The sequence below is a fragment of the Lynx canadensis genome, chromosome D1 (assembly GCF_007474595.2).
Source record: "Lynx canadensis isolate LIC74 chromosome D1, mLynCan4.pri.v2, whole genome shotgun sequence".
NCBI classification, from domain to species: domain Eukaryota; kingdom Metazoa; phylum Chordata; class Mammalia; order Carnivora; family Felidae; genus Lynx; species Lynx canadensis.
In genome coordinates this window covers 63,190,113-63,209,365 of record NC_044312.2, presented here as the reverse complement: position 1 = coordinate 63,209,365, position 19,253 = coordinate 63,190,113, and the positions used below count along the sequence as shown (strand labels likewise).

Sequence of the window (19,253 nt, the reverse complement as noted above, 5' to 3'; positions counted from 1 at the left end):
TCACCCTTAACGACCTTGTGCCAGCACCAGCGAATGTGGCCATTTTCTGAGGTCTGCTGGGACCAGGTGGTTTCAACAGTGTCCACCAAAGTCCTTCCAGCAGTGGAACCACTTTTCCCTGTGTGGTCTGAGAACCTCCCAGCCCCCACTCTGTTCCTGGGGATTTGCCCTTCCCACCAGAGCACCACCAGGTATCAAGCTGTGGAGTTGCAGCCTTTGCTCTCCCCTTGTTTACAGTCTTAATGGAATTTAAACCCTCTCCTTTCTCCTTTTTCCCTTTTTAGTTTAGTCCCTGTAGCTGTTTCCAATGTTCCACTTTCTCTCCAGCTGCTTTTGGGGTGGGGGTTCCTTTCCCATATTCTCCTCCCCTCCCCTGTCTCCATCCTCTCTCTGCCCGCAAAAGCAGCTCCCTACTCTCCACGGCTTCTTGCTCCCAAAGTCACCTCTCTGCACCGCATACCTGCTGAATTCTGTGGTTCAGGTTGTGCAGATTGTTGTGTGAATCCTCCAGTCAGTTTTCTAGGTGTGTAGGATGGTTTAGTGTCGGTCTGGCTGTGTTTCATGGACGCAAGACACACAAAAAACTTCCATGCTATTCCACCATCTTGGCTCCCAGCCTGTGGTTTTAAGTCTTACATTTAAATCTTTAATCCACACTGAGTTGATTTTGTGTATTATTTAAGATAAGAGTCCAAGTTTATTCTTTTGCATCTGGATATCCAGTTTTCTCAATACCAATTATTGAAGTTCTTTTCTCAGTTTGGCTTCTTGGCATCTTGAAGATTAGTTGACTGATATGTATGGGTTTTTTTCTAGGGTCTCTATTCTGTCCCATTGGTATGTGTATCTGTTTTTATGTCAGTACCCTACTGTTTGATTACTATAGCTGTAGCATTGTTCTTTTTCAAGATTGCTTTGGCTATTTATAGTTGTGTATGGTTTCATATGAACTTAGAATTGTTTTTTCTATTTCTGTGAAAAAATGCCATAGGAATTTTGATTGGGATGGAATTGACTCTGTAGATTGCTTTGGGCAGTATGGATATTTTAAAATATTAATTCTTCCAATCAATGAATGGGATATCTTTCCATTTCTTTGTGTTCTCTTCAATTTTTTACCAAGGTTTAATGGTATTTAGTGTATAGATTTTTTACCTCCTTATTTAAATTTATTACTAAGTAGTTAATTCTTTTTGATGTAACTGCAAATGGGATTTTATTCTTGATTTCTTTTCTGGATAGTTCACTGTTAGCATATAGAAATGCAACTGAGTTTTGTGAGTTGATTCTGTATCATGAAACTTTACTGAATCCATCTATTATTTTTATTGTTTTTTTTGGTGGAGTTTTTAGAATTTTCTATCTATAATATCATGCTATCTGCCAACAGAGACCATTTTACTTCTTCCTTTCTGATTCAGATTCAGATGATGTTTATTTCTTTTTCTTGCCTGATTGTTCTAGCAAGGATTTCCAGTACTATGTTGATCAGAAGTGGTCAGAGGAGGCACCTTGTCTTTCTTCTGATCTTAAAGGAAAAGCTTTCAGCTTTTCACTCCTGAGTATGATGTTAGCTGTGCCTAACATATATGGCCTTTATTATGTTGAGATACATTCCTTCTTTAAAAATTTTTTTAATGTTTATTTGTTTTTGAGAGAGAGAGACAGAGTGTGAGCAGCAAGTGGTAGAGAGAGAAAGGAAGACACAGAATCTGAAGCAGGCTCCAGGCTCTGAGCTATCATCACAGAGCCTGACATGGGGCTCGAACTCATGAACCATGAGATCATGACCTGAGCTGAAGTTGGATGTTTAACCAACTGAGTCACCTAGGTGCCCTGAGATACATTCCTTCTGCGTATAGTTTATTGAGAGGTTTTTTTTAACCATAAATGGATGTTGAGTTTTGTCAAACGCTTTTCCACATCTATTGAGATGATCATGATTTTTATCTTTCATTCTGTTCATGTGGTGTCTCATATTTATTGACTTGATATGTTGAAGCATCCTTGCATCCTAGGGATTGATGCCACTTCATCATGTTGTATGATTTTTTAATGTGCTGTTGTATTTGGTTTGCTAGTATTTTGTTGAGCAGTTTTGGTATCTATATCAGGGATATTGGCCTATACTTCTTTTTTTCTTGTAATGTCCTTGTGTGATTTTGCTATCAGGGTAATGTTGAGCTTGTAAATGAGTTTGGAAGTGTTCCCTTCTCTTCAGTTTTTTTGGAAGAGTTTTAGAAGGATTGGAATTAATTCTTCTATAAATGTTTGGTAGAATTCACCAGTGAAGTTATCTGATCCTGGTCTTTTCTTTGTTGGGAGTTTTGGTTACTGATTCAACCTCCTTACTCATTATTGGTCTGTTCAAATTTTCTATTTCTTCATGATTCAGTCTTGGTAGGTTGCATGTTTCTAGGAATCTATCCATTTTTTGTAGGTTATCCAACTTGTTGGCATGTAATTATTAATCATCCTTTGTATTTCTGTGGTATCAGTGGTAATAGATTCTGTGGGGTTTTTTTTCTTTCTTATTTTGTAGGCTCCTCTTTCATTTCTGATTTTATTGTTGAGTCTCTTCTCTTTTTTTCTGAATGTACCTAAGGGTTTGTCAGTTTTGTTTATCTTTACACAAAATAAACTCTTAGTTTTGTTGATCTTTTCTGTAGTTTTTCTGGTCTTTATTTCATAATTTTTGCTCTAGTCTTTATTATTTCTGGTAACTTTGGCCTTAGTTGTTTTTCTAGTTCTTTGAGGTATAAATTCAGGTTGAGATTTTTTTTTTTTTTTTTTTGCTGCATCCTATAAGTTTTGCTACGTTGTGTTTTCATTCAATTTGTCCTAAGCCTTGAGTTGCTATGTTAACATTTGAAGGAATCATCTCCTCCAGTCTTTGCTGACTGGCTTCAGGAGAGAAAGATCTTCACCAGTCATCCTGGTGCAGAGATTCTAAAGGTCTCTAACACCTTTTCTAATAAGGCTGCTCCATTTTTCTTGTTCCCTCTTGAGGAGAAATTCTTAGGATTGTGTGTCTTCTCTTGATCCCACCAAGCCAGGCAGGTGCTGAGAGCCTTGCACTATTTTCATCAGGGTGGTACCCTGAAGTGTTTGTGCACCTTCTCCATACCGGGAGAGTCTAGTTGACTGCTGATATCTGTGTGCTGTGTGTGGACACACACACACCATCTGCAGAAGAGTGCAGTGTGCTGGCTATGGGGAGGACTCATGAAATGCTGGGGCACACACTGGCTACTTGGGGGTGTCCATAGGTGAAGTGTCCTTCAGGGTTTGTGGATGGGCTCTTGGTGGAGACTGCAAGCCAGTTAGGAGGAATTTTGGTTGAGATCCTTGTGTTGGTGGTCAAGAGCCCTTCTCCCTTTTCCCTGCTTGTACCTATCTCCAGACTATTCATCCAGGCTGGTCCCCTTAGTGTTCTGGAAGGGGGGTAAGACAGAAGTGTTCCTCTTGCGTAGTGTCCTACAAGGCTGGGGAAACTGTGTGCTGACTTCACTCTTTTCTGTTTTTGTGGGAGAGATTGCGAACTGAGGGGGGTCTCTCTTGGCACTGAGTTGTACTGTTTTGGGGAAGGAGTGATGTAATCAAAGTGAAACCATTCTTCTTATCCTATATAATGTCTTTATTCTAATTCTTTTCTTTTTCTTTTTTCCCCTCAAACAGAGTGCTGGAAACTTTCGGTTGGATTCCTGGGCTTCCACAAAGGTATTTTTGTCTATGGGTGACTGTTAAAATTGGTGTTTCTGTGGGGGTTTGAGGGTTTAAATCTATTATTCCACCATCTTGCTGTCATCACTAAATGGTATTGTATCTTTTTAAAAAAATTATTATTTTTTAAAATTTACATCCAAGTTAGTTAGCATATAGTGCAATAATGATTTCAGGAGTAGAATCCAGTGATTTATCCCCTACATATAACACCCAGTGCTCATCCCAACAAGTGTCCTCCTTAATGTCACTCACCCATTTAGCCCATCCCCCCACCCACACTCCCTCCAGCGACCCTCAGTTTGTTCTCTATATTTAACAGTGTCTTATGTTTTGTCCCCCTCCCTGTGTTTATATTATTTTTGCTTCCCTTCCCTTATGTTAATCTGTTTTGTATTGTAAAGTCCTCATTTGAGTGAAGTCATATGATATTTGTCTTTCTTTAATTTTGCTTAGCATAATATTCTCTAGTTCCATCTACATAGTTGCAAATGGCAAGATTCTATTCTTTTTGATTGCTGAGTAATACTCCAATGTTTGTGTGTGTTTGTGTGTGTATATGTATATATATATATACATACATATATATACACATATATACATATATATGTGTATATATATATATATATATATATATATATATATGTATGGCACATCTTCTTTATCCATTCATCCATCGATGGACATTTGGGCTCTTTCCATACTTTGGTTGTTGTTGATAGCACTGCTATAAACATTGGGGTGCATGTGCCCCTTCAAGGCAGCACACTTGTATCCTTTGGATAAATACCTACTAGTGCATTTGTGGGTCGTAGGGTAGTTCTATTTTTAATTTTTTGAGGAACCTCCATACTGTTTTCCAGAGTGGCTGCACCAGCTAGCATTCCCAGCAGTGCAAAAGGGTTCCTCTTTCTCTGCATCCTCGCCAACATCTGTCATTCCCTGAGTTGTTAATATTAGCCATTCTGACAGATGTGAGGTGGTATCTCATTGTGGTTTTGATTTGTATTTCCTTGATGATGAGTGATGTTGAGCATTTTTTCATGTATCTATTAGCCATCTGGATGTCTTCTTTGGAAAAGTGTCCATTCATGTCTTTTGCCCGTTTCTTCACCGGATTGTTTTTTGGGTGCTGGTTTGATAAGTTCTTTATAGATTTTGGATACCAACCCTTTATCTGACATGTCATTTGCATATATCTTCTCCCATTCTGTTGGTTGCCTTTTAGTTTTGCTGATTGTTTCCTTAGTTGTGCAGAAGTTTTTTATCTTGAATAGGTCCCAATAATGGTATTGTATCTTTGCTTTTTGGTTTTCACATGTTTTTTTGTTAGCATGTAGAAATGTGATTGATTTTTGTGTGTTGATTTTGTGTTTTAAAAATTTGTTGAATTCACTTACTCATTCTAGGAATATATATTTTTTTGTAGATTCTTTAGTATTTTATATGTATATAATAATGCTATCTGCAAACAGGGACAGTTGTGTTGTTGCTGTTGTTGTTGTTGTTGTTGTTGTTGTTATTATTATTTTGGTCTTATTTCGAGTATCACGTGAATAAAATTGGTGAGAGTGGATATCTTTGCCACATTCCTGACCTACAGGGAAAATATTCAGTCTTTTACCATTGATAAGATGTTAGTTGTCAATTTTTTGTACATATTCTTCATCATGTTGAGGATGTTCTCCTCTATTCCTGAGTTGCTAAGAGCTTTTATTATGAATAAGTATTGAGTTTTATAAAATGCTTTTTCCTATTTCACTTGATATGATTATTTGATTTTTCTTCTTTAGTCTGTTAACTTGCTGAATTACACTGCATAATTGTTGAATGTTGAACCAGCCTTGTATCCTGGGGGGAAAAAACATCACTTGATTGTGGTATATGTAATTTTTAAAATATATTGCTGGATTTGATTTGCTAATATTTTGTTGGGGAATTTTAAGAGATACTGATCTGTAGTTTTTTTTTTTTCTACTGTCTTCATTTGTTTTTGATTCAGGGTAAAGCTTGCTTTATGAAATGAGTTGGGAAGTATCTTCTCCTTTATTTTCTGGAAAAGATTGTGTTAAGTTTGGTGTTAATTCTTCTTTAAAGTTGGTAGAATTTTGCAGTGCAACCATCTGGGCCTGGAAATTTTTTCAGAAGATTTTTAATTAAAAATTCAATATTGAAAAGAGAGAGGCATTGGTTAGTTTCTCCTAAATAGTCAAATTTGTGTACATTTGTTCAGAATATTTCCTTATTATTTGTAAGTAATAACAGAATTTATAGTGATATATTCATTTCATTCCTGATACTGGTGATTTTATCTTCAGTTTTTATCTTTGCCAGTTTTGCTAGAGGTTCATTAATTCTGTTGTTTTTAAGGAACCAGCTTTTTATTTCAATTATTTTTCTCATTTTCCAATTAATTAATTTATGCTCTAAACTTTGTTATTTACTTCATTCTGTTTGCTTTGGGTTTATTTTCCTTTTCTTCTTCTAGTTTCTTGAGATAGAAACTAGATTCTTGATTTGAGATCCTTCCTTTTTTTTTTTTTTTTTAATGTAGGCATTTGATGCTATAGAAGTCCCTCTCATCCATTGATGGATGCATGGATTAAAAATGTGATATAAATACATACAATGGAATAATATTCAGTGTAAGAAAGAAGGAAATCTTGCCATTTGTGACAACATGGATGGACCTTGAGCGCATTATACTAAGTGAAATAAGTCAGAGAAAGACAAATACCTTATGATCTCACTGGTATGTGGAATCTAAAAAAACAAAACAAAACAACAAAACTGAGCTCATAGATACAGAGAACAGATTGGTAGTTGCCAGAGGTGGAGAATAGAGGCAGGGTGAAATGGGTGAAGGTGGTTAAAATGTACAAACTTCCAGTTCTAAAATAAATGTCTTGGGGGTATAATGTACAGTATAGTGATTATAGTTTACACTACTGTATTATACATTTGAGCATTGCTAAGAGATTGGACATATGTCAATTGTATCCAAATAAAAATGCAAAAAAAATCCCTCTCAGCACTGATTTAGTAATATCCCACACATTTTGATATTTTATATTTTCATTTCCATTCAGTTCTGTGTTTTTAAAGAATTACTTTGATGACTTCCTGTTCGACCCATAGTTTACTTAGAAGTGCGTTGTTTAATTTCAGGTAATTAGAGATGTTTCTGTTCTGTTACTGCCTTTCAGTTTGATCCCATTATGGTCAGAGAACATAATATATGTGATTTCAGTTCTTTTAATTTGACTGATATTTAGCCCCAATTTGTCCAATTTAATTTGGCTTTGTTTTTTCTACCTCTACTCAAGCTTACAATATTCCCTGGTCACGAAGAATAACTACTTATTCAGGGAGTATGTCATATTCTTTAATGACTCTTTTACATATTTTTCTTCCTTTGTCTTACATTTATCTTGAACTCCTATTTTCCTTTCAAACACTTGGCTACTCAGTTCAAATATCTCTTCTTGTGATATGTTGTTCTCTAACTCCATGGGAAGTAGTGGGTGTTTCCTGCCCTGTTTTACCACAGAGTTTTGTGTACATCTTCATTAAAGATTTACCAGATTGTTATAATTTTTGCTTGTAAATTATAGTCTTCCAATATTGTAAGATATTCCAGAGCAAGGACTACATATTATCTAAATTCTGTAACCAACACCCATACTCAATCCATGCTAGCAGTTCAAGTGTGTATGTGTGTGTTTTAATTATTTGATTGAACGAGTGAAAAAAATGAATCATATATTAATCAGGGTTCTCCAGAGAAAAGGAAACAATAGGATATATCTCTTTCTCTGTCTCTCTTCCTATCTGTTATATACCTACCTATCTATCCATCCATCCATCCATCACCTATTTTTCTTTGTTTCTTTTTTTCTTTTTTTCTTTCTTTCTTTCTTTCTTTCTTTCTTTCTTTCTTTCTTTCTTTCATCATCTATCATCATCATCATCTGTCTATAAGAGAAGATTTATTATTGGAATAGACTCACATGGCAATAGATGCTGAGAAGTTCTATGATCTGCCATCTTCAAGCTGAAGAATCAGGAAAGCCAGTGGTATAATTTAGTCTGAGTCCAAAAGCTTGAGAATTGGGTGGCTGATGGTGTAAGTCCTGATCTGAGCCCAGAAGCCTATGAACCTAGAGCACTGATGTCTGAGGGCAGGAGAAGATTGATGTCTCAGCTCAAGTGGGGAGAGTGAATTCACCCTTCCTGTGCCTTTTTGTTCTACTCGAGCCTTTATCTGGATTGGATAATACCCACATGCATTGCTGGGGGCAGGCTCTTTTATTTGGCCTATTAATTTAAATTTTAATGTCTTCCAGGTTTGCCCTCACAGACATACCAGAAGTAATGTTTTACCAGCTATCTGGGTATCCCTTAGGCAAGTCACATTGACATATAAAATTTAATAGCACACTTTTAAAATAATTTTTACACATTATTTTAGAGCTGTGTATTTTAAGTTTTCAGGGAATGCTTAGAAATATAGAAAAATTTAATAAGGTGAAAATAGAGCCACTCTAATTGTAACAAAAGAAAACACCATCATTACTAATTTATAGTGTTTTATCTCCACCAATTTTCTTATGTAAACCAATAAATTCCAATGATGTAAGAATGCTTCCTTTTGGCATTTAAATAAATGATAATGTTGCTGTTATGTGGTGTTTAATTAAAAGAAAATATTAATGGCCCTGCAAATTCCATTTTCCTTAAAAAATAAAATCAAGTCCTCCAAAATTTAGTATATTTTTAAACTATTATCCTTAATATTTTTCATGTTTGCGACCCAGGGAACATTTTCTAGTTTTTACAATAAATAACAATATTAAGTAGGAAAATCACCCATTTCAATAGCATTGTTTTATAAATGGAAGCAACTCAAATAATGAGAACAAGTCAGTAGTCAATATTACTATGATATCACACATCCCTTGACTTAAATGCCTCACCACACACATTAAAGAGAACTTTAAGAAGAATAGCGTGGATTAACAATAAAGTTCAGTTGAATATACATATGTTTCCAAAACATAAACTTCAAAATTTTTATAATACAACTCTTGTACTCTTATAGAAAAATTAGAATGTAGGAATAAGCAAAAAATAAATAAACAACACTCCTAATATCACCTTTTAAGGAACTTACTCATTGTTAATATTTTCGTGTACATGTTCCCATGTTTCTAATATATGCCAGCTATATTAAAAAAAGACTGAACTATACATTTTGTTTTTTTTCAAGCATTTGTCCTAACTCTATATGTACAATTATGTACATATTGGAAATGATATATATTAGACATCTGACATGAAAAATTTTCCTGAGGTTTGTTTTATGGCTGAGGATAAGGTCTATCTTGGTAAATGTCGAAGGGTACTTGAAAAAAAAAATGTGTTCTATTGTTGTTGGGTGGATGTTCTATATACTTCGACCAGATCATGTTGACTGATTGTGTTGGTCAGTTTCCTATATCCTTGTTGACATTCTGCCTAGTAGTTCTAATAGTTGCCCAGATAGAACTTCAACACTGGGGAGGCTATTGAAGTTGCAAATTGTAATTGAGTGTTTTCTGTTTCTCCTTTCAGTTCTTTCTGTTTTTGCTTCATGTCTTTTGAGGCTCTGTTGTTTGGTGCGTATATACTTAGGATCATTGTATCTTCCTGGTAAATTGATCCTTTTATCATTATGTAATGTATCTCTTTGTTACCAGTAATTTTCTTTGCTTTGAAGTCTACTTTATCTGATGTTAATATAGCCACTCCTGATTTTTTTTTTCTGATGAATGCTTGCATGATATATATTTATCCATCCTTTTATTTTCAACCTACCTACGTCATTGAATTTGAAGTGAAATTTTTGTAAACAGCATGTAGTTGAGTTCTTTTTTTTTTTTTTTAAATCTAGTCTCTGTATTTTAATTGATATATTTAGACCATTTACAGTTAAGGTAATTGTTCATTTGTTAGAGCTTAAGCCTACCATCTTATTATTTGTTTTCTCTTTGTTTCTTCTGTGTCTCATTTCTCTATTTCTGTTTTCTTTCCTTTCTGTGGGTTATTTGAACATTTTTAGGATTCCTTCTTGATATATTTGTGGGTTTTTGATTGTATGGTTTTGCCTGGTTTTCTTTGCGGTTGTTCCATTCACATGTATACATGTGACTCATAGTCCACTGGTATCAACTTTTTACCACTTTTAGTAAAGTTTGAAAACCACAGTTCCACTTAGATGTCTCTTTGCTCTTTCTACTTTTAAATATCATTATCTTAAGTATCAGATAATATTATAATTTTTATTTTAACCATTGAATGTGAAATAAAAAACTATGAAAAGAAGAATTTATGCATATTTCTGCTCCTATCATTGCTCTTTGTTCCTGATGCTCCCCCCCCCCCAAATCCTTCTTTTGACAAATACAGATACACATGAAACTCACACTTCTCCATATGTAGAATATTTTCATCAAAGAAACTCCCTCTTCTTCATCCCACTCCAGAGGCAATCTTTCTGATTTATATTACCACAGACTAGTTGTTGTCTGCTGTAGAACCTCTTATAAATGGAAGCATATAGTGTGTAGCCTTTGTATCTGGCTTCTCTCACTCAACATAATGATCTTGAGTTTGATTCGTATTAATGCATGTTTTAGTAGTTCATTTTAATTGCTGAATAGGATTCCATTGTATAAATATATCACAATTTGTTTATTCCATTCTTCTATTGATGGGCATTTGGGTTGTTCCTAGTTTTTGGCTACTATGATTAAAACTGCTATGAACATTTCTGTACAAGGATTTTGTGGATTTAAGATTTATTTCTCCTAGGTAAATCCCTCAAAGTTGGGTTGTTGATTGGGTTGTTATTTCCTTTTTTCCTTATGGGGCTCCTAGCAACTTTTTGCCCTGAAAGTTGCAAGATAAGTTGGGAAGAATTACTTTCCTCTCAGTAATATTAGAGTACTTTAATACTCTAATCAAGTGACCAAAGTAAATTTTGGTTTTAATGGAGCAAACATTGTTTTAAAGTTTTTTTTACTTATTGGGAGAGAGAGAGAGAGAAAGAGAATGAGTGGGGGAGGGGCAGAGAGAGAGGGAGGGAGAGGGAGAATCCCAAGCAGGCTCCATGCTCAGCATGTAACCCAATGTGAGGCTCGATCTCATGACCTGGAAATCACAACCTGACCTTATATCAAGAGTCAGAGGCTTAACTGACTGAGACACCCAGGTGCCCCAATGATGTAAACATTTTAATCAATATTTAATTTATTCTGTTCTTTTTTCTTGAGTGATTGATCCTGTAGGGCTGGTTTCTTCAGAATTAGTCCTCTTAGCTCCCTTAATCAGTGTTTCTGGACTGAATCTGAACACTTTGACAAGTTCACTTGGGGACTTTGTCTTCTCTTCTTATCAGCTGCTTGGTGTCTGTAAACCTCTATCCTTTTATCTGCCAAATGGTTATAATAATAGCCCTTATCTCATTGGGTTGGTCTAAGAATTAAATGAGATACTTTATGTCAAACCCTAACACAGTGACAGGGATGTAATGAGGGCACATCAAATGTTAGCTGTTAATTGTGTTACTATTTTATTGCTGGTATTTCTGTCTGTTCTTATGCTGTCTTCAAGTACTTTCTGTGCACTTTTTCTTCTGGAGTTACTAATTATCCCTAGAGTTAGTGTTCCCTGTTGGCATTAGGGGAAGAGTTTTCTTTTCTCCTTTGGTTCATTGACCCCATGCTTAATAATCCCAGGGGTGACTCTTGACACCTGCCTCCAGAAGAAGGAAGCATGTGTCTCAGTCTAAATATAAGCACCCTGAACCAAGCAGGAATAGTGATACCCCCTCATGTCAAGATGATCAAGCTCCAGCTTTCCCTTTCCTTCTCATTCCTCTTCTCTCAGAACAAGCAACGTTTTGAGCTCTGTTCTATCACTTTGTCAGTGCTTCAACTGATACTATGATATAGTAGGTGAGTTTAAGAGCATCGAGGGTGGCAGGAGGAGGGATTGGCAGGAGTGTGAGTGTGTGTGTTTAGGAGTATCTGTGAAGAACAGAGACTAGAACTGGGAGAGAGGAAGTAGAGGTGTGAGAATGAGACAAAGGATGACAGATTGCAGTATGGCAGAGCACAGGGTGGGAAGGATGGACACTGGGGGAAATGTCATTGGGACTAGGAGGTGGCATGAGAATGCAGAATGGGGAAGAATGCCAGGAGAATGTGGGGGAAAAGACTCTTCTTGATTTAAAAAAAATTTTTTTAAGTAGCCTTCGTACCCATTGTGACGCTTGAGATCAAGAGTCACATGCTCTACTGACAGAGCCAGTCAGGCACGCCTGATAAATGTTTGAGGGCAATTTATAGAATAGTCAGAATCAGGCTGTACCAAGGCAGGGTTTATCAGTGGGGGCTATTCATGAAAATGGCTCAGATTTTGATCACCACCTTGGTGAAACAGGTAAAACTACTGGTGAAAGATTAACTTACTACTTCCATGGTCATTTGTTCAAATTATTTCCTAAGTACCTATGATATGCCACACTCTGTGCTTAATGCTGTGAACTCCCGGTTCCAGAGTGAGGAGGACTCTTGAGGAAACTTTTCTTGGTAATCTGGTTAGCAGGTGTGTCTAAGCCAGAAAAGTTCTTCCCTTTCTGTCTTCCATCCTGTACTTTGCAGAACAAGTATAGAGACTGGGACAAGAGAGTGTGCCTTGGAGCTGGGTTCTCCATGTTTTTGCCATGACAACATAAAAATATGGTGGATGATATTTACACATGATACACCACCATATGCTTACTCAGATTTTTACAAAATCTTCAAAATACAGGGAGTGAAACAAACGGGTAGGTGGAAATTTTTCTTGAGATATTTATTTATTAAAAAATATGAGTCACTATGTCAGTGAATTAAGGGTATATCAGCACCTCTACAGTATAGATAACAATGACTTAAGATTATGAAAACATTTTACATGCTGGCTTTAAGTGCATGTAAGAGTGAAGTTATTAGAGACAAATCTGCATTTTCTCCAATTTATTAAAAGAATAAACCATTCACAAATTTTTGTACCTTATGTACAAAAGGAATCTCTTGTGACACATCTTATAACTAATCTTTCCTATACATTTTGCTGCAGAGGCCACCCTTTTAACCTGGGTTTAGGGGCAGGCTGTTTTATCCGTTTGGGACATGCTTCAGGGTGTAGAGCCTGTACTTTTTGAAGAACCTAAGAGTGGTATGGGGTGCCTGGGTGGCTCAGTCGGTTAAGCATCTGACTCTTGATTTTGGCTCAGGTCACGACCTCACGGTTTGTGAGTTGGAGCCCTGCATTGGACTCTGCTTTGATAGTGTTGAGCCTGTTGGGATTCTCTCTCTCTCCCCCCCCTCTCTGCTCCTCTCCCGCTTGTTCTCTCTCTCTCTCCGCCCCACCTCCCAAAATAAATAAACTTAAAAAGAATAAGAAAATAACCCAAGAGTGGTGAAAACCACTTGAGATCTGAAGCACAAAGAAAATGGCAAAATAAAATTACTACTCATTAAATAAATATCTACATAATACAACTAGGCCAAAAAGTAACTGACTCACTCCTATATGGTTATCTAACAGTTATACTGGATGTGGTTTGTGAGTGCATTTTAATATGTTGTTCTGATGTTAGGAGAGTCTTCCAATGTTAAAACTGCATGAAGACATAAAAAGCTTTTACATAACTCCCTAAAGAGAAAATGGGAATAACCAAAAAATAAAGTTGGTTCGTACTTGCAGGAAGAAAAGAAGACACTAGGAGGAAAAAGAGACAGTAAAGTCTGCTCAGGGGGCTGTGGAAAGAAGTGGCTCCATTTCTCCTTAGTCTGGACTAAGTCTTTCCCCTGATGCTTTCTTCTGGCTCTCCTTGATTCTAGAGCTGAAGCTCTGATGCCCATCATTCCATCCTGGGATTCTATAAATGATGGAGACAGTCTCTGTTTCTGCTGACAGATGGGTGTTTTTCAAAGCTTGCCAGAGAAGCCTGCCAGGTAGTTAGTTGTGACCCAAGCTAAGTTCATCAGTGGTGGACCTGCCTGGTGCATCACCCAGCCTGGTCTTGGTTCTGAGACACCAGGTCCATCTGAGAGATCTATTCTCAGGCTGTTTTTCTCTCTTTGGGCACTTTTCTCATCCCTTTGTACTCTTCTTTATCTTGGGAAAGGAATTTCCTTTGGTCATATTTGGATGAAGAATAAGACTTTAATGTTGCTGAATATTCATTAAGGTGTTTTGCCTATTGAGGAAAACAATGGGACAATGGTCAGAGAGGCTTATAAATAATAATAACAAGAATAATAACCTAGTCTTTGGAGCACTTTATCTGAATTAACTGATTTAATCCTAATTGCCTCATGCAGTTCATTGCTACTCACATGTTACAAATGAAAAAAGGTGTGCAGGAATAAAGCAACTTGCCCAAGGTCATGCAGCAAGTCAGAGAAGAACTGGGAAACTAACCCAGGAAGTCTGGCTCCAGAACTTAGTGCCCTCACATAATGCACCTCTTCCCTCCCACTCAGTATGGCTCCTTGTGCCTTCTCCACCATTCTGGATCTTCTCTCTCATCTAGATATTCTCTTAGGGTCCTGAGAGGTACTTTCTGTGAGACTTTGGATGTCCCTCTTTGTGCCTGTGACTTTCTTCTCTTCTTATCCCTCTTCCTAAATGAGCCTGGAACCCTCCTGCTGAGAATACTCAGCAGGGTTGAGATGGGGCCCTCAGAAGCCATTGAATGAAATGAAAGTCCTTCATCACACAGACAGTAACCTTCTTTCTGCAACCTCAATAACAGCCATCCATGCCTCGATGCCTTTCTCCCTGCCTTGCCTTTGCTGTCTCACTATTGGAATTTTTAAACATCATTAGAATTATAGCAGAGAGCTGGAGTTTTTTTATGAGGACTTATATCAAGTATTTTTTTTATTGAGAAGGGATGCATTAATAACTAATGGGGTTAAGAGAAGTGAGGAAAATTTTCAGTGAATTTTCTTCTAAAGAAAATGAATCTGTTTTCTGGTGGCGCTTTTGTTTACATAAATTTGGTGCCAATGCTTTAGAATAGAGGCAGAACAATGCTACCAGTGGCTCTTCTTCTCTGTACTTATCCCAGCAAAGCTCAGCCTCTCATCTAAATAGAAGTTGAATGAATATTTAAAATATAGTGACTTGAAATATGTCATGTTATTAGCTCACCTGGGGACCACATTTCCCTGAATCTGGCCCTGTTCCCATTTCTGTCCCCACCTATATAGTCCCATTGATTCCTTCCCATAGCCCTTCATGCACTGAACAAGCGCATCTGCATAGGGGCAGGGGGATAGCCTCATAAATTGGGGCTTTCATTCCTTTCGATGCCTTCCTCCCTGGGACGCTCTGAACCATTATCAGTAGATCCAGCTAGTATTTATTTGGTAACTTTATACTTCTTATTCTCTCCTTATTCTTTCTTATGGTCCCTTTTCTCCATATTCGCTTCCAGAGTTTTAATCATCTTTTCTGTAGTCCTAATAGTTGCAGATGGTCTAGAGCTTCAAAAGGAAACAAATCTTACCTGAGTAGTGGGAAAAGCTAAGGCAAGAAAGACTTTATGCTTACCCCTTCTTATAGAATGGAAACCTGGATCTTTTTGAGGGTGAACACAAGTGGGGTAGGAGGAGGGCTATCTTAATGGAGCGACAGGGGAGTGTATTGGTTCCCTGTACTCAGAGTAGTTCCTGGGGGGCTCTTAAGGATAGGGAGATCTAGCCTAGAGACACCTTTATGAAACCATTTGGGGAGGAGTATGAGAAGTCACAAGGAGCAGGTGATGAATATGGCCCCTCTCAATTTCTTTGGTTGCTCCATTCCTTGCTGCCTTTAGGGAAGATTTTAATTTGAGTCAGTGTGGAGAAATACATACCTTAAGCTTCTTCTGGATATCCATTTGGTGCTCCATTTTCATGCGCAGGAAGCCACAAGTGCCAAGATATTAGGCCAGTCTCATGTGAAATGTTCAGAATAATAGCCAGATAAATTTAATATGATTAAATATAATCAAATTAGAATATAGCTTAGCTAGTAGATCTTCAGGAAGGAGACACATTGTTATGAACATAGGCCATTACAACGTGGTGAAGTTTAAGGAAGTATTTTAAGGTTAAAATTTGAGTAAGTAGAAGTGGAAGGGAAGGGAAATTCAGGTAAATAGAAAAGGAGCAAAATCTTGGGGGACAGGAAAAAGTATAACACAGGTAAGGGCACAAATGCCACTTGTATGGAAATGGTAGAATGAGGTCAGAAAGGTATGGTGGGGCCAAATTTTGGGAGTAGGGTGACGGAGGCAGGGTGAAGCCTCTATTTTTTTTTTTTTAATATTTATTTATTTTGAGAGAGAGACAGAGACAGAGACAGAGAGAAAAAGGCAGAGAGACAGAGTGACCCAAGAATCCCAAATAGGCTCTGCACTGTCAGTGCAGATCCCGATACAGGGTTTGAACTCACAAACCATGAGATCATGACCTGAGCTGAAACCAAGAGTCAGACGCTTAATTGACTGAGCCACCCAGGCGCCTCTGTCTCTATTGCTTCCAGAAGCATGATTGACACAGAAGGTCTACATGCTAATGAGGCATCAAGGGTCAGAAGTCATTCCTACACTCAAGTGAGCATTCTCTGGGAGAACTTGCCTGTGGAGAGTCCCATGGTTTAGAACTTGATGCTCTCTTGTATGATCTCCATACACACTCAGAGATCCTTTCTGTTCCTGTCACTTTCAGCAGACTCATCAGCTTCTGAGTCATTATAGAGAGGACTCTAAAGTGCATCATGACTCACACCAACTTTACCATCTTTCACCCTGCAGTTTTTGTCCTACTGGGCATCCCTGGATGGGAGGCTTACCACATTTGGCTGTCAATACCCCTCTGCCTCATGTATATCACTGCCATCGTAGGGAACAGCATCCTGATAGTGGTCATCATCACAGAACGTAATCTTCATGAGCCCATGTACTTCTTTCTCTCCATGCTGGCCATCACAGACATCCTGCTGTCCACCACTACCGTACCCAAGGCTCTAGCCATCTTTTGGCTCCATGCCCATGACATTGCCTTTGATGCCTGTGTCACCCAAGTTTTCTTTGTCCATGTGATGTTTGTGGGGGAGTCAGCCATCCTGTTAGCCATGGCCTTTGACCGCTTTGTGGCCATCTGTGTCCCCCTGCATTATACAGCCGTGCTAACATGGCGTGTTGTGGGAAGGATTGGTCTGGCCATTGTCACCAGAAGCTTCTGCATCATCTTCCCAGTGATCTTCTTATTGAAGCGGCTGCCCTTCTGCCGGACCAACATTGTCCCCCATTCCTATTGTGAGCATATTGGAGTGGCCCGCTTGGCCTGCGCTGACATCACCATTAACATCTGGTATGGCTTCTCAGTGCCCATTGTCATGGTCATCGTGGATGTGATCCTAATTGCTGTGTCTTACTCACTGATCCTCCGAGCCGTGTTTCGTTTGCCCTCCCAGGATGCCCGGCACAAGGCCCTTAGCACTTGCGGCTCCCACCTCTGTGTCATCCTCATGTTTTATGTTCCATCCTTCTTTACATTATTGACCCACCGCTTTGGACATAACATTCCTCGACATGTCCATATTCTGCTGGCCAATCTTTATGTGGTGGTGCCACCAATGCTCAATCCCATTGTCTATGGTGTGAAGACTAAGCAGATCCGGGAGGGTGTAGCCCACCGGTTCTTTGACATCAGGACTTGGTGCTGTGCTTCCCCTCTGGGCTAATGGCTCCTCAGGAATCTGCCCTCCAAGCTTTATCAAGGAAATTAAGTGTGAAATACAGAGATTTCCTGGACTAAGAGGGCTTTTACTTCTCTTCCTCTTTTTCTTCGTGGACCTTCTTTGTGGTCCTCCTCCAACTTTTCTTTTTTCCTCTTCTGGTTCTTCATCTTTGCCTTCTTCTCCTGTTTCTTTGTATTCTTTATCTTCTTCTCTTCTCACACCCCTCTTCCACAACCCAGGAATAATAACTAAGCATACATGCTTCTGCTGTGAACATTTGGTATCTTCAGTAGACCAGACGTACTCCAGAAACACAGAGAACTGAACATAACATGAAGTGAGTTATGAGTACATGGATAAAAATAGTTTTATATTTAACATCTGAAGAGATTACAGTTTCTTTTTTTTTTATCTCCAAATGTGCGTTGATTCTTTGTACAAACTCAAGTAGCTCTTCACTCACTTTTATAATGGCAGTTGTTTTTGAAAAACAGTCATACGTGTCCTTCAGCCATCTGGAAAACTGCTCATTCTTCAAATTTCAGATCAAGAACTACTTTCCCTGAAGACTCTTTCCTAAGTTTTCCAGGCAGTCCAAGGTTCCTATCTTTGTACACTGATTGCATCTTGTACAAATCTCAAAATGTATGCAGTGAATTGTAATAGGTTGTTTATTTGTTTGTACCCCTAATTGATTGTAAATTCCTTGAAATCAGAAGAGTATGTGTCATTCATATTTGTACTCTCAGTGCATTATAAAATGCCTGGGACACAATAAATGTTTGAAAAATGAATGGGAGCACAACTACCCAATTACCTCCTGATGTTAGAACAGCATTTCTCTTATGCACTTAAGTGATCAGCTAAATTAGTCCACACACCAGGGATGAGTAAACCAGTTCCTCACAAAGTCACTTTGGTGTCAGGGAAGTAAACAAGCTGCAGATTGCAGAGTTTCTTACTTCTTGCATGTTTGCTGTAACACAGAGATCAGGGAATAGACTAGAGTAGGAGGAAACAGGTCACTCTTGATTTTCTTTTCTAACCTGGCTCCTACCCTTCTCATTATTAGTAATTATAGCACATTGTTCCTGGACAGGTTAGCAAAGTTGGAGTAGTCTCTTGGAGTTCACAGTCTTGACCTTCATTCTTTCATGCTTTCTCAGAAAAGGTCATGTACACTCATTTCTTCAACCACCACTGATGCAAATGAGTACAACATCTCTTTCTCCATCCTAGAACTCTTTTTTGGGGTATTACATGTGTAAATCTACATATTAACTGCATATCTCCTCCAGAATGTAGAACTATATCATTCAGGCTAGCTTTTCTTCCCGTTCCATTCCTTTTCTTAGGAACTAGATTATGATGATTCCAGCAACTACATTGAGCTGGAAACCCTGGGGGAATTTCTCAAATTCCTCTCTGTCCTGTTCCTCAAGAAGTTAATGATTGTTACCAATATTGATTGTACCACTAAATAGCTATGTGGATAATATTTGGAGTCCTGTCAGGATTAAAGCATTGCCCCTATTGCTTTCTAGCTGTATGAATATGTGAAATATATTTCATCTGTAAAATGGGGATAGTAATAATATCTCATAGGGTTGTTGAGAGGATTAAGTGAAATAAACCATATATGTAGCAATTAACACAATCCTTGTCTCATCATAAGTATCTGAGAAATATTTCATTAATGCTAA

At 37.9% G+C, this 19,253-nt stretch overlaps 1 protein-coding gene across 1 annotated transcript; it reads left to right on the top strand.

Annotated features, from left to right (window-relative positions):
- The first annotated feature begins 16,584 nt into the window (after window positions 1–16,584).
- On the top strand, window positions 16,585–17,553 carry LOC115524628 (olfactory receptor 52B2). Its single transcript, XM_030331083.1, has one exon. It carries the CDS (start codon window positions 16,585–16,587, stop codon window positions 17,551–17,553), a length of 969 nt encoding a protein of 322 aa, XP_030186943.1.
- Window positions 17,554–19,253: the final 1,700 nt, after the last annotated feature.

Excerpts from the sequence above, each read along its gene's own strand:
- LOC115524628 (XM_030331083.1), top strand. The coding sequence starts at position 16,585 with ATGACTCACACCAACTTTACCATCTTTCACCCTGCAGTTTTTGTCCTA.